The sequence below is a fragment of the Pantherophis guttatus genome, chromosome 3 (genome assembly GCF_059756535.1).
Source record: "Pantherophis guttatus breed Tessera chromosome 3, ASM5975653v1, whole genome shotgun sequence".
NCBI classification, from domain to species: domain Eukaryota; kingdom Metazoa; phylum Chordata; class Lepidosauria; order Squamata; family Colubridae; genus Pantherophis; species Pantherophis guttatus.
Genome location: NC_142065.1, coordinates 42,294,519 through 42,309,601, shown reverse-complemented (window position 1 = coordinate 42,309,601; position 15,083 = coordinate 42,294,519). Strand labels below are relative to the sequence as shown.

The 15,083-nt window shown below is 34.6% G+C and overlaps 1 protein-coding gene across 2 annotated transcripts; it reads left to right on the top strand.

Moving 5' to 3' along the window:
* The first annotated feature begins 2,659 nt into the window (after window positions 1–2,659).
* GUCA1B (guanylate cyclase activator 1B) lies at window positions 2,660–14,872 on the top strand. 2 transcript variants are annotated; one of them, XM_034414326.3, is made up of 5 exons: window positions 2,660–2,797; window positions 4,446–4,875; window positions 8,507–8,656; window positions 9,354–9,468; window positions 10,525–14,872. In XM_034414326.3, the coding sequence occupies exons 2-5, from the start codon at window positions 4,672–4,674 to the stop codon at window positions 10,650–10,652; spliced, it is 597 nt and encodes a 198-aa protein (XP_034270217.1). In that variant the 5' UTR covers window positions 2,660–2,797; window positions 4,446–4,671; the 3' UTR covers window positions 10,653–14,872. The 2 variants fall into 2 exon arrangements, with proteins under 2 accessions (XP_034270217.1, XP_087745511.1); XM_087889385.1 differs by having other exon boundaries at window positions 2,660–2,854; window positions 10,525–13,193.
* Window positions 14,873–15,083: the final 211 nt, after the last annotated feature.

Genomic DNA, 15,083 nt, shown 5'->3' with positions numbered 1-15,083 from the left:
AAAGAAAGCAGTTGGTGGATTCTTTTGGCCAGTGTAATGAGGACATGTGGAAAAAAGTGATTCATAACATGTCTCAGATCAAGCAAGGGAGAGCTAGAGTCAGAAATACCAATTCCTTTATACCTTGTGCTCTTTTATGTTTTTTTTTAATTAAGATACTACTGTATTCCAGTGCTGAATATATTTTCTAGAGCAAATCTTAACACAAAATTAACTAAGTTAATTATACTTTTGTACCTGAAGGTACTCGTAAGTGATCATTAAACAGTAGCATAATGGAATTTTGTATTCCACCATCTGTATTAGATTCTTAAGTTGTAGTGGATGCTATTATACCAAATGGGAAATCTCAGTAAGACCTTTTCCCTCTTCCTTTACCTTTCTTATAGCCAACAAAGATTTGGTCCCATCCTGTTGCTGGAATTTTCTGAAATTCTTTCTTTCTTTAACATAGCTAACATGTGAGAACATGTTTTATAAAGAGTCTAAAAAAAAAATGAATAATCAGTGTTGTTAAATTCTCCCAGAGTTCTTAATAGGGAAAATATTTGTGGCCATGTTTGCTAATAGTACATATTAGTATAGTATGTATTAAATGTATGTCTTGCCTAGGACAGCTGATGACTGGATATTGTTTCCCAAGATAATTTTTGCTATTGCTTCCTTACCCTGTATGAACACTTAACATGCTATAATGGGTTAGTTTAATAAATTATGCAATAAAAGCAAATGATAATGTGATTTCTTTGATTTTGTTGAGGAAAAACTGTGTACTGTGTTGATCAGTGGAAATTATTTACTTACTTACTTACCTACTTACTTACTTACTTACTTACTTACTTACTTACTTACTTACTATACATCCTGCCTGGAAGCAACTCTAGGTGGCTTACAATCAAGATTTCCTCTAAAGTTAGTGAAATTTCTTTTGTTCATGTTTTAAACGGAAGCTGATGTCCACCTATTAGTAATAAGTAGTTTACTTGTATTGGTAGGAAATTAAATTAGATGATTCCTGAGTTCTATGTCACTTGTGATTTTATACCCACAATAGCATTGGCACAGACACTGTTGTTCTGTTATATTGTTGCTTTTAAGAATACTCACATTCAAGCAGGCATCTCTGAAATGATAGAAATACATTTGGTTATTATGATTCCAAAATACCATAAAAGTAAAATAATAGATATCTCCTGTTATCCATGTAAACAATGCTTAATTGTAATTAGGATCATGATGGTGTTATTTCAGAGTAAATAGAGAAAAGTTATTTTGTCTTCCTGAGAACTAATCATTAACATCCAAATTTACATAGTAGTGATGCAACACTACATGCTGAGCATGTGGAATCTTGTTTCACATAGTTGATTTTGAAAGAAGCATATTTGAGGATATCTTGCACTGCAAGAACAAATAATTCAATACCAGATCAAGTAAAACTAGACTGTTCCCCTGGAAACTAATAATGACGTAAAACTTAATCATTTAATCAGACTCTGGAGGGGCAAAGACTCTTGAAATTTGGAAAACTTTAAAGCAATTGAAAAAGAAGCCAGCAGAAAACAAGTGGCTAGATGCTATCACTGATGACACAGGCATGAACTTGCAAGAGAGAAATGGTTACTGATAAATACTTCTGGTGAATGATGTCCATCAGTTTAAGGAGAGCCAGAAGCCATTGAATGACTGAAGCACACAGCAAGAAATGCCTTGTCCTCTGTTTCTGTCACTTCTCAATATCCCATGCTAGGGATTCATAATATAAAATCACATAAGTATTACTAAGCATGAACAAATATGGGCAGATTAAAAGAGTTTAAATGGCCTTAAGCGCTAATGAGTTTTTGTTATAATCCTCCTAATAGAGTATCAGTCACAGCAGTGAATGCAGACTTATTTTTCTGCTTTAGTTGGTTTTCTACGGCAATATAATTTGCCTTCTGTGGTGACTAATCATTTCAGAAAACAGGGTAGTCAGCTGGTACAGTAACTTGTGGTTTGACTTCTTATCTTCTCTTATGGTCACATTTGGATCAACAAGTTAGTTTGTATGGTTCTTGATTAATTGCTATGTATCCATATATTCTTATTAGCCAGAAAAATGTTTGAGATCTGACAAGATAACATCAAGAGTTGAGTGGTTTGGAAGGGAAGGGAAGATGGCTAATAGAACTATCAAACAATGTATTTTTAGCGTATGATAGTGGTAACTGATAAAGTTATTCTAATCTGACTCACAAATAGTCTGCATTGTATCTGCATAACCCCTCCTTTTCCCCACTTTATTCCAGTTTACCTACTCTAGTGTAGCCATTGTATTAGAAACTCATGGTGAACTGTAACTCACAAAAATGTATACTTTTTCATAACATTTGTTAGTCTGAAAAAGTACTGCCAGACTCCTTTTGATGTTTATCTACTGATGATTTAATACAAGTCTCCTCCTATAATGGTTATCCTCTGGAAACCAATAAGAAGAAAACAATAATTATCTTTGTTCCTTTGTACCACTAATACTGTACTCAGTCTACATTCTATATTGAGACTGTAATACAATAAGATTTATTTATTTGGCATATGAGGATGCTACATTGGCCAGAAGAATATAGTGTTAATACAAAATAATCATTTGGCTGCTGCTGATTGCTAATCCGTTTAGTTCATGTTTGTGCACTATGCAGAGTTCACCCCAAGGGGAGAATTAGCTCCACATTCAGAAAACTTGACGGCATTCTGCGGTGTCATCTGGGGCTTTTCCCACCACCAATGTCACCTTGAATTTGGACATTGCATTCAGGTATGTCCAGCGTTGGTTGAATTCATACTGCTGCTTGAAGCACTGTTTTTCCCCTATGTAAGTGGTACCTATTTATCTATTTGCATGTAACAAGCTTTCAAACTGTGAAGTTGGCAGAAGCTGAGGCAAGTGATGGGAGCTTGCTCATAATACAGTGTTCAGACTTGAACCGCTGGTGTTCAGACCTTCTCTAGCATCATTAAGCCACTGAATCACTGCACCTCAAGAATAAGAAATCTTATAGTGTAAAACATCTGGCCTAATTTGGGGAGTTTCTTAATATCTTTTGGCAAAACAGAACCTGAGGAATAGCTGAGGAGAATTTGAAAATTTTACACTTATGAACCACTTTTATTGGTTCTAACAAACTTAACCCACTGTGATTTTTAGATTTAAGTAAAAGAAAAAATTAATTCTGATAGTATAATGCTAGGGGGCAGCCAAAATCATTTTGATTGATAGAGGGGAAAAGCTGGATCAAATCAATCCAAACAAGCATTCAAAGGGGAGGACCGAAATCATTTAAATATATATGAATTTTAAAATATATATTAACGTTCACCTATTTAATTGTTATTATGCCATAAATCTTGAATCCATAGAAATTATGGAAATAGATGAAATATTGATTTATGTTAACCATCTAATATTTGAACAGGCTCTTCAGTTCATTATAATATTATGTGGGGTTCCATTTTGCTTGAAATAGACCTGATGTACATTCCAATCCCTTTAATCCATTTCAGTCCTGCTATTATTATAACAGAGATTATTGTTTCCTCTAGTCACTTTAGTAATCTTCTTAGAATGGGATGTATCTCTTTATCAGGACGGCTCAGGCCTATTTAAAGTGACAGGTTATTTATTTCTTTTTAACATGAGGACAAAAGTTTGGTCTGGTGTAGCGAGGGAATGACTGAATGACAAGTGAATTGGGATAAACTACTAATTTAATAGTGAAATATGATAACTTAAGAAAAACTTATATTTGTGAAACAAAGGCTAAGGATTTTAGTATAACAGGCAAACTGCCATTTTGGGAAGAATGCAAGTAAATTTATTTCCTTCAAAAGCTTGAAAAAATGATAGCAGCTATTAAACATTCATATTTTGATGTTATAGTTAGGCTGAATTATGAAGTATAATTATCGAGATCCATGAAACCTCATAGAAAATGACTATGGGCGGCGTACAACAATCCAGTGAAAACAGTAAATGAATAAGACAGTCATTAGTTAAATCATGGCTACAATGGCTAGGTTTACACAATATGTTAAGCCCAACACAAGTAAGACATACTTTGCTTTAGCAAGCCAATCTTTATGTCAGAGATTATGGAATATAAAGAAAATCAACAAAATTATTTATATCTAATCTCATCTCCATTTCTGAATAACTCACATAATTTGAAATAAGAAACAAGGTTGTTATTTTATAGATTGGTTGCTCTCTTCAGGGGAGTGATAAGTTCATAGATGGTTCAATGAGGATATAAATAACTGCTAATCGGGTAGCTTTCATATTAGTAGATTAGCATCAGAGCCCAACCTGGGAGTTCCAACTAAAGGATTGTGCTGAGATATTGGGAGGACTCTGTGCTGCGTATGTGGGAATCTTTTAAATGACCTTAGATATTTTTATCTTGTAGTTCAGGAAAGGTGCATGAAGGTGAAACAGTGTGAAAATTCCTCTACAAGATTGAATAGAGGCTGCAAGTAAAAAGGAACATGAGGAGAGGAAGTCCAACTTTCATGTGCAATAGTCATTAAATAAAAGGTAAAAGAAATTAAATTTCTAAGAAGAAATAAACGTTTGCAAGAAGAAAACTGAGAAGAAAGAAATAGCAAGCATTTCTTCTCCATTTTTCAAGCAACATGGGACAGCACTTGACAAATGAGGACGGAGAACCAGTTGAGATTGATGTGGCTGAATTGCAGGAATGGTATAAGAAGTTTGTAATGGAATGTCCAAGTGGGACACTCTTCAAGCATGAATTCAAACGATTCTTTGGGGTTCAGAATAATGAAGAAGCATCGGATTATGTGGAAAGCATGTTCAGAGCTTTCGATAAGAATGGGGTAAGCATGTTACAACTGATATTAAAAGTTGAAAGCTCACATTCTCCTGGTTTCTAAATGTGGACTTTCCCTTTTGGCTAGATGTTATTTGTTAATGCTACACTTAGGTAGAATTTACCTAGAAGCAAGTCCCAGAGAGCTCAACAAAATAAATTTCTGAATAAGCTTGCAGAAAATGGTGTTATGTTTCAGATAAGAAATATGATAAATATGCCAGGAACTCAGAATGCTATACAGAAAGAGAACTAATCCGTTAAAAGTTGTATTTAATTGTCAGATTCTTATTATTCTTTGATAGAATATTGCTAGACTTTATCATCATCATCTGAATAGAATTATTCAAGACCTTAAGATATTACTTTTAAAATAAATAGTTGTTTGGTCAAAATTCTCCCAATACTTGTGTCCCATATTTTTCATTATTTCCAAAAATTGGGGAAAATCTTATGAATTGTACTGTAGCATATGATGATATTTCCAGGAGGGAAAAAAAAGTAGGGGTGTTAGAAGTGGAGAGATTAATGTCATTGTTATGATTAATTTTGGTAAAGAAGCAAATATAGGTTTCCTACTGACATTTCTATGAAGTGGAAAAATTGTTTTATTTTTTAATTCAGTGACAATATCAAATGCATGGAATACTTGTTATGCCTGATATATAAAAAGGCATTTAACTCTGGTCAAAACATTGCTGTCTTAGTGGCTTTGGATCAAATAACCTGTTTTGCTCCAAGAAAAGCAAAGTTTAGTCACAAGAAACTGGAATTTTCTCACTAAACACCTTATTTAAATACAATGCAAATGCTAAAGGCATTGTAATGAACACCCGTTCATTCATTTTATAAGATTATGATTATGTCACAATACTTTATATTATTCATGCACCCATTCTAGTCAGAAAAAAAAATAAAACATAGTGTTAGGGAATGGCATTTGAATGTGGTTCAATCTTTTATGAGAAACTTGTGTTGCAATATTAGGATACAGCATTAAGCACACGCAAAAACATTTTAAAAATCAACCTATTTAGTTGCAGTGCATTACAAATAAACATTTTTTAGCCACATAGGTTCATGTCTCCATGTAGCAGCCAAAAAAGTAACAAAATATGCATAGGATCGTACAGTCCTAAGACACCCACACATACATGACATGGACTAGGAATGCTTCTATATGATGAAAATTAAAGACATTTAGATTCCAGTCATCATATTCAGACTTATTTTTTACTTTTCTTTGGAAACATGCATGGTTTTGTAATTTAGTTTATAATTAATAAAAAAGTTAATGAAGTATTTCAAGAGGTATATAGTTAGGAGATAAAGTTTCTGAGAACCAAGATGATTTTCTCATTTGTATGGGATAACTTTTTTTGACAATATAATTTTAATGCAAAATATTTAGTTTAAAACTAATTGAAGATGCCTATTTTGTAACATGATGGTCTTGTATAACTGTTGTAACATTCACAGATTTTGTCTGGGGGGAAAGAGTGAAAAAGTAGTGGAAAAATACTGGAAGAATATAAATAAATGAGAGTTGTACATAAACATTATCTGAATTTCTGCAATGGGATATGTTAACTATTTTCCCTTGACTTGTTCTAATCAGACTTATAAATGCTTTGTCTTGGAAAAGAAGAGCTTTAAATAGAAAAGCTTTTCTACTGGAAACATGTTGCATTGAGAAAGGGTAATAATAACCCATATCTGCCAACAGCAGGTTCAAATTCCATCTTGCCCCTCAAGATGTCTTTGTTATCATTTTGATGGTAGGTCAAACTGCTTTGGAGTCCTTTCATATATTTTTTTCATCTATTCTTGATCTTCTACTGGTCATTTAGAATATTTCCGTTGCAGTTTTTAATAGTTCCATACCCTGCTAAAAGCTGGATCATATCATTTTCACTATGGCAAACATGACCTTAATATGTCCGTTCCTTTTAGCTTCTTCCAGATGTTGACACTGTTTTTCCTCACTGCCTATTTTTGTCTTTCCTGGCATCAAATTGGAAAACTGCATTCAGCTTTTTAACTTCATCCTTTATTACTTTAGCTTTGGCTGCCCTTCACATATTGCATTGTATATATATTGCATTATATATTGTATTTTAATATTAGTGTAATATATAGGTGGACCAGGTCTGTGGTTCTCTAGCTAAGCATGCACCAGATGTCTATGGAGATTCTCAATCTTCCAGGTCATCTAGTTCAATTGTGTCATCACACAGCCACTTGTTTGTTCTCTTTGGGTTTTGGCGTGACACATCCTTTCCAGCAATTTCCATGATGTTACCTTGGATCTCTCACCACTGTTCATTTGGGGTTTTTCCCCTTCCAAATTCGATGGCTCAAACCTATTCTTAACTTCTAAGGCATACATAGGTGAAATATTGTTCACGTTGAATTTGGGGGATATATTACCTTTTTTCAGTTTGTACAATTTGAGCTTCAGTTTAGCCCTAATAGCTGATGAACCAGGAAGTATCTTAACAGATGCAATTGAACCTTTCCAGGGTTGTTGGCCTAAAATAAATTTGATTTCGATGTTGTCCATTTGGTGCTGTCGGTGTGTTATAATTGTTGCTTGGGTTGTATAAACCACATGTTCATTATACTGAGATGATTTTCCGGACAAAATTGTGGTCATTTTGTTCACCTCGCTCAAACTTGCCTACTATTCTTGCAACTTCTCCTTGGCTTACCTTTGCATTGAAATTGTCCATAATATACAAAAGATCCTTTTTGGGTATTTGCTTGAGAGCACATTGAAGCTCACTGTAAAAAAGCTCATCATCTGAGTTTACAATTGGGGTGTAGATTTGTAAATGGTGATATTGAGTGGCTTGCCTTGAATTTGGATAGATATTATGCGATTGCTGTGTGCTCTGTGCTTCTCAACACTTGTTTACTTACACAGAATGCAAATAGCAATAGCACTTAGATTTATATACCGCTTCATAGTGCTTTACAGCCCTCTCTAAGCGGTTTACAAAGTCAACATCTTCTCCCCAACAATCTGGGTCCTCATTTTACCCACCTTGGAAGAATGGAAGGCTGAGTCAACCTTGAGCCTGGTGAGATTCTATCTGCCAAACTGCTGGCAGCCGGTGATCAGCAGAAGTAGCCTGCAGTACTGCACTCTAACCACTGCGCCACTGTGGCTCTTTTTATCTGATGATATCTTTTCCAGAAAAATAAATCATAAAATCATCTGATTTGAATTGACCATTGCCTGTCCAGTGTAATTCACTGATGTCAAAATAATTAAATGCAATGTGATTCTTATGGGGACAGGATGTTCCTTTTCAGACCTTCCTTCTCTCTTTTTCATGTAAACTTGCTGTTTTCAGCTCATTGAAAGTTTAACTATTTTATTTGAAGTTGTTTTTTTTTTCTTCTTTCCCCGTCACCCCTGCACAAATAAAAAATTGTACCACCACAATTCAGCTGTTTACTATTGATTTTGGAAAATCTTCTCCAGTCTTCAGAGACCATGAAAAAGAGGCACAGGAGCCATTGGCAGCTCATGACTATAAGTGGTGTATTGTGTGACAGAGCACAAAACAGTAAATGTACCGCTGTTGAAATCTAAGTTGATCTCAATTAAAGTGACTATTTTATATTACCAGGATAACACCATTGACTTCCTAGAATATGTGGCTGCTTTGAATCTGGTTTTGCGAGGGAAACTGGAACACAAACTGAGATGGACATTCAAAATATATGATAAAGATGGAAATGGCTGCATAGATAGACCTGAACTCCTAGAAATAATTGAAGTAAGTAGAAATGTATGGTGTTTTCACTGAACGTTCTTTTTTCATCTAAAATTTATTCTTTAAAAAAAAATTAGTCTTCACAACACACAATCCCTCCAAAAGAAAGAAGGAAGGTGAGTAGATGATTTTTTTTTCTCCTTACATTTTAAGCAGAAGTTTCAGAACACATGAAAGAAAGAGAATGGATGTTAACAACTCTTTGCTGACATGTTCTCAGTTTATTTAAGAGCAAACAAACAGGTTCCACTAAGACAACACATTATTTCTTCTGTTTAATTTTACCTTCCCCTCAGAAAGAAAAAAGGAATATGAGAGAATAAACTATGTGGGGGTTTTTTTCAGAACAAACCTGAAATCCTGGGTTATAGATAACATAGCTAATGTATGTTTCATTTTAGTTTTCCAATTGTTTGTTTCGTAGCTAATGTATGTTTAATTGTAGTTTCTTTCATAAATTTGTATTAAAAATGCAAAACATCTGCAGAATGCATTGCATCTGATACAGCACTAGGAGTCCATATAGAAACAATCTACATCATTCATCCTATAAATTTCCTAAAAGGTTTCTTTTGCTGTATTTAACTTTGCAAACACTTGATCAAGCTAGTCATCAAATTTATATGTGCATCTATCTCAGAGGTTTACATATGCTTTATTATGTGACTCTCATTTAACATATAATTTTTTTTCCCTCCAGGCTATTTATAGCATTAAGGAAGCATACAAGTCTGAAGAAGAAAGAGCCGTTCCTGGTCTTACTCCAGAAGAGGTTGTGGAAAGAATATTTCATCTCGTAGATGAGAATGGAGATGGTAATAACTTGATTTGAAGCCATACTGATGTCTTATTTGAAATTATGGTTGGCAATGTGATGCCCTCCTAGATTTTTTGTAACACAAAAGTTCCCAAAACATCATGGCTCAGTACAAATCCAATAAGAATTACATCTCAACGATTCTGGTGGCAACAGATTGCCTGTGGCTGATGCAAGTAATACACAGATCTAATTCATGTCCTTTAAAACATGGATTTTTTAACTGACATTTTAACAGTTATTGACTTACCAAATGACAGTGATGTGGTCAGTGAGAAATCCAAGGAGCACACTCATGTTGAGTTCTTTTCCTTTTTACAAAAGAACTACAATATTTGAATTATTTAATTACAGTTTTTTTCAATTTTTATTTTTTAAAAAAATACGGGGAATGATAACAGTATTTGAATAATGTTTAAACAAGCATTTGGGAAAGCTATCTGGTGTTCACATCAGCTCTAGGGAGCGACCACACATTCCATAATGCTAGTGATTGGAAACTGAAGCTTTCTCTTTCTCTTTCTCATTCTCTAATAGACGCCCAGATTCATTATCTCTACTATTCAGTAGGGGTGGAAGGCAGGAAAAAAAATGTCAGTTTCCCAGATTGTGACTCATTCACCTCGATTTCTGTATAATATTGTGGCGAATACTTTCCAGAATGATTCATTTCTCCAACACACCTAAATATTGCATTATCTGGTTTGTCCTTTCCAAATTTGCTTTAAGATTTCCTGACTTCTTTAAATATTTATGAAGGGCAGGTGACCACTATCTACTATCCCATCAAAATTATGTTTCTGAAATTTCAAATCGGAGTTTCCAAGTAACTCTATCGTAGTTAATTATTCTTGTATATCACTGCCCTAGTTGAAGAAAATATAAAGGTTTCCATCTGTTCTCAATGAAAGAAGCAACATTTTGATCTGTTAGTACATTTCCTTCTCTTTATAGTCCAATGAAAAAGGAAGATGGGAGTTGACTAATGGGATTGGATCTCATCTTCCCCATTTTTTAACATACTATGATTTCTTTTTTGCCATTGATTCTTTAGGACAATTATCTCTGGATGAATTCCTTGATGGAGCACAAAGAGATAAGTGGGTGATGAAAATGCTACAAATCGATACAAGCCCAGGTGGATGGCTTGCCAATCAGAGAAGAAAATCTACAGTGCTCTAATCATTGCTTGTATTATTTCAAAAATGTAATGAGGAAAAAAAAGCATCCCTTTTCCTTCATTCTGTTTTTCCTTGATAGCAGCAGGCTGAGCTCTAGGGAAAAAACAACAACATAATGCTATTTTTTAAAATTATTCTGCTGTGCATCTAGGCCACCACCCTGGAACAATTGTTATGTCATGGTAATTTTGGGGAAAAAATTAAAAACCCACCTGAAATGTAGGGATGAGGACTATTTGGGTGGCTATACCTGATTTTGGACTATTGACAGTGTTGGCAAAAGGCCCAACTCACAACACAGGATACTAGCAACTACCCCATATTGTTTACTTCTGACCCCAGACTTAGTTATCAGAAAAAGATGACATGTTTAAAAATAATGCCTGGGCTATATATTTCACACAGCAAGGTGGTATCATATGATCAAATTTTCTGTCAAATAGAAGTCCATATGTAGCAAAAATTACCATATCAGGGAAAAGCTAATGTTTTGTAATCTTCTGGGGAGAAGCAAATAATCCAGTTGCAAGGGTTTGTAAACTATCTGGTTTGCACAATATATTGAATTATAAACAAGTTAGATATACTGTAGCTTGGCATTTTGAGCAAACTCAACCATTTAGTGTGAATGTAGCCCAAACCAGCATCAGTAAGATACAATGAACATTCCCTACAGCACACTGATTTTTGTAGATAGTACATGGAATGGATGAAATTCTCTGCAGAAAAATGCAAAAATCATTTGGCATATTGAAATAATTTGATTTTAGTGAACTAAGATTTCTCAGCAGCAATAGTAAATACTAGTCTTAAATGAAGGTGAGAAAAGATGACAACGCAGCACTTCCAATAAGTTAGCTATGTGTTAACCTTGTTTTCTGGAACTGGCTTAGAAAAAGAAAAGTTTTCATAAGTTTCCTTTGGTCCCTGCTGCTCATAAAGAAAATGGTCTCCTGATCTTAGAATTTTATGATCATAGGTTCAACCAATGGCACAGTTATTTGTTAAAGTTGTCAAAAATATCAGGTGAGGAGTACAGCATACAATTTTTCTTATGCGTTGGAGCTTAAAAATGTTACACTAAGATCTTTTTTTTTATTGAAAAAGTTTTTCAAATACAGATTTTTCCCCCCTTTTTCCCCCCTCCTCCCTAACCCCCCCTCACCCTCCCCTCCCCCCTTGGCTTCTCCAAAATAAAATCCAAATTGATATCACATTGTATAATACTTTACCATCCTTTTATACCACCTCCCATATGCTATACATTTCTTTCTAACATTATTATTATATCCCCCCTATACTATACATTTCAAAGCAACATTCAGCTATAAAATTATATAATAAATCCTAATTTGGCATTTATTCAACTCATAATCCCATTTCCTCCACCCCCATAACATCCCTTTTCCTAAACTAAACAATCAGTAGCCTAACCTATCTCCACCCACTTTCCTACAGGTCTACCATACATAATATTTTTAATATCTTTGTTCTTCTGCCCACACCACTAAAAGATATTTCCATATATAAATAAAATCCTCAAATGACTTTAAGTTTGTAATCCATATAGTATCTTCTGTAATGTCTTTCAACTGGATTGTTAATTCCATCACCCATGTTAGGGTAACATCAAGTTCTGCTTCCAACAGTATATTCAGTATCTTCAATTACCATCTGCCCCCATCAATAATAAGTGTTTTCATATATAAAAAACCACCCGAGTAACTTTATATTTATATTCCATATAGTATCTTCTGTAATGTCTTTTGTCTAGATTATTAATTCCAACCACCATGTTAGGGTAACAACCAGATCTTCTGCATGCCCCAATTCCATAGTTCTCTTGCCTTATAGCTCAACATATACGTAATCCATTTTTCAAAGAGTCCAAAATAGAAAGTTCCAGTCCGCTCAATTAAAGGCCATCTTCCACATCCACACTAAGATCTTAATATTGTGTGCAATGTAAACTGCAAAAGTTTGCTGAACTTCATAAACTGCAATGGATTTATAGTTAAGAATCACTTCATCTATCTTTGGCTTTGGTCTTTCTGGTCAACTTGGAGATGAGAAGAAGATATTTAATGGCACAGCTTCTTCAATCACTTGCTGGAGAGATCCCTGATAAAAAAATTATGCCTCAGTTCTACTTCCCCCAAATTTCATCTTTAATTGTAACTTCTTCACAAAAAATCAACAGGTCCAATATCTGTGCATAGTAATTACTTTGAGTGAAGTTGATAGATCTGTACCTTATCAACTTAACATAATTCCCAGTCTCAATATCGTTACTATAGTAATTAGGTAAAAGAAAGTATGCAAATTCATAATTTATCTGCAGTCAATACCTGCATTAATTCTAGGTAAAATTTAGAATCTAAAAGTGTATGTGACTTAGATTTAGACTTTTGTCCCAAGTTAACATCACTTTAATACACTTTTGATTGTCATAACTTTTTGTGTGTCCCCCAAAATCCTTGATCTATACTCTGTTTTCTGGGATATCCCATATAGAAATAAAGATGTGGGTTCATTCTATGCATTCATGCTTTTTTTTTATTATTCCAGTGCCAGAAAATTTTAAATCCATGATTATAATAGCTACTTGTGTGCCAAGGAAACAGTTCTATAATTATGGTTTCACAATGACCTCATATAAACAATGCCATGTAATCTTTGAGAACACATATTGATTTCCCAAAATGAAATAAACTTTATCTCACACACAATCTATGTGTTCCAGGTGCTTAACACGCCCAACAGTCCTGGCAGCTCATACTGGGCAGGGATGGGGAGTGTTGAAAAGGGAGACCAAACCCAAAGTCTTAATTTCTTAGTTACACCAATAATCTCTGCCATTTCATTCATTATATTTAATTTATTAGCCAGCTTCATTTTTGTGGTACAAGAGGAGTTGTTAGTGCTTTGCATATGAAGTTTATGTCAAAGATGGGAAAAAGTCAGAACATTTTATTCTGGAATAGTTTTATTCCAACTCAAGAATGGGTAAGAGCCCTTTAAATCACCATGGGTATGACTTCTTTTCAGGGATCCAGCCAGCCATATCCTCTTCTAGAATACTGTATATTTGTCAGAAGTCTACAAGGCCAATCGCTCTCTTCCTTACAGACAATTTTTCTCCCTAAATTTCCCCAGAGTTGCATCACAGCAAGACGGGTGACAAACAAATTTAATAAATAAAACAAATAATGCCTTCAATTTTCTACAGGCTCATTTCCACTACTGAATTAAAGTACTGTCCACCTATCCTTGAGTTGGAAAATAGTACTATCATCTATGTCTCCGTTGGCAATTTTTAACTCTACTTCTATTATCTTTGTTCACAATCATTGCCAGTTATCTGGCAGTGAACACTTAATAGATTTTATGCATCTTAAAACTGTTGTTGCATAATGTCAGAATATAGAAGAAAATAGTATTCATTTAATACCAGTACAACTAAATGCTAGGTTTTATCTCACTCATGAGATAAAATGCAGGTAGCATCACAGGGACAAGGAAAGCAATAAGAATTGCCATGACATGATAGTGCAGTGATTAAGTACAAGGTGGGGGACACACAATTTAAGATTTTATGGGATGCTAAGAATTTCCCATCTTTAATGGGTTGGAGGCTTGTTTTTGTTTTGCTTCAGTTTCATTTCCTCCTTTTTAGCTATTCTTTTCACTTTTAGTTATACTTCTGTATAATTAAGACAAGGGCAGCGCGATGACTCAGTGGTTTAGATGGTGGGCTTGGAAAGCTGACAGCCTGGGTTTGAGACCCAAGAGTGCACGAGGGTGAGCTCCTATTACTCGCCCCAACTAGTAACCAACCTAGCAGTTTGAAAGCATGCAAAGGTACCTCTTCACTGGGAATGGTTACTGCATTCCATATTTTCATGCTGGCCACATGATGATGGAAGCGTCTCTCAGACAACACAGGATTCCCTCGGTTGAGAATCGGACATGAGCACCGCCCCCTTGTGTCAGTCACAACTAGACGGGAAACCTTTAAAACTTTATAATTAGGATATTGTGTGAACATGCTAAACATCTTAATTTAGTTTTGATGTTTTTATGAAACCACTTTGAATGTATTTTATAAATAAGGCAGGTATTACGAATAGCTAAACAATCATAGATGTACAGCTTCTCTTTGTCTCCTATGAATTGGTGAAATCTTTCCATCTAATAAAGCTGAGTGTGTATTTCATGAAATTAATGGTCTGGTTGTGTCAGAGAAAATTCTGCCGCAGGACTCAAAAAGTGAATTGGTGATTTAAAATTTGCTAAAGCTTACATGCATAGTCCCATGGCCCAATTATACAGTTTGAGAAATCTTTATTTCAAACCTCTGATGTCTTATGTGTTTGTGGTGGTGGAGAAGCAGCTTTTTAGATACCTGTTCCTGGGATGAGATAACTGATAG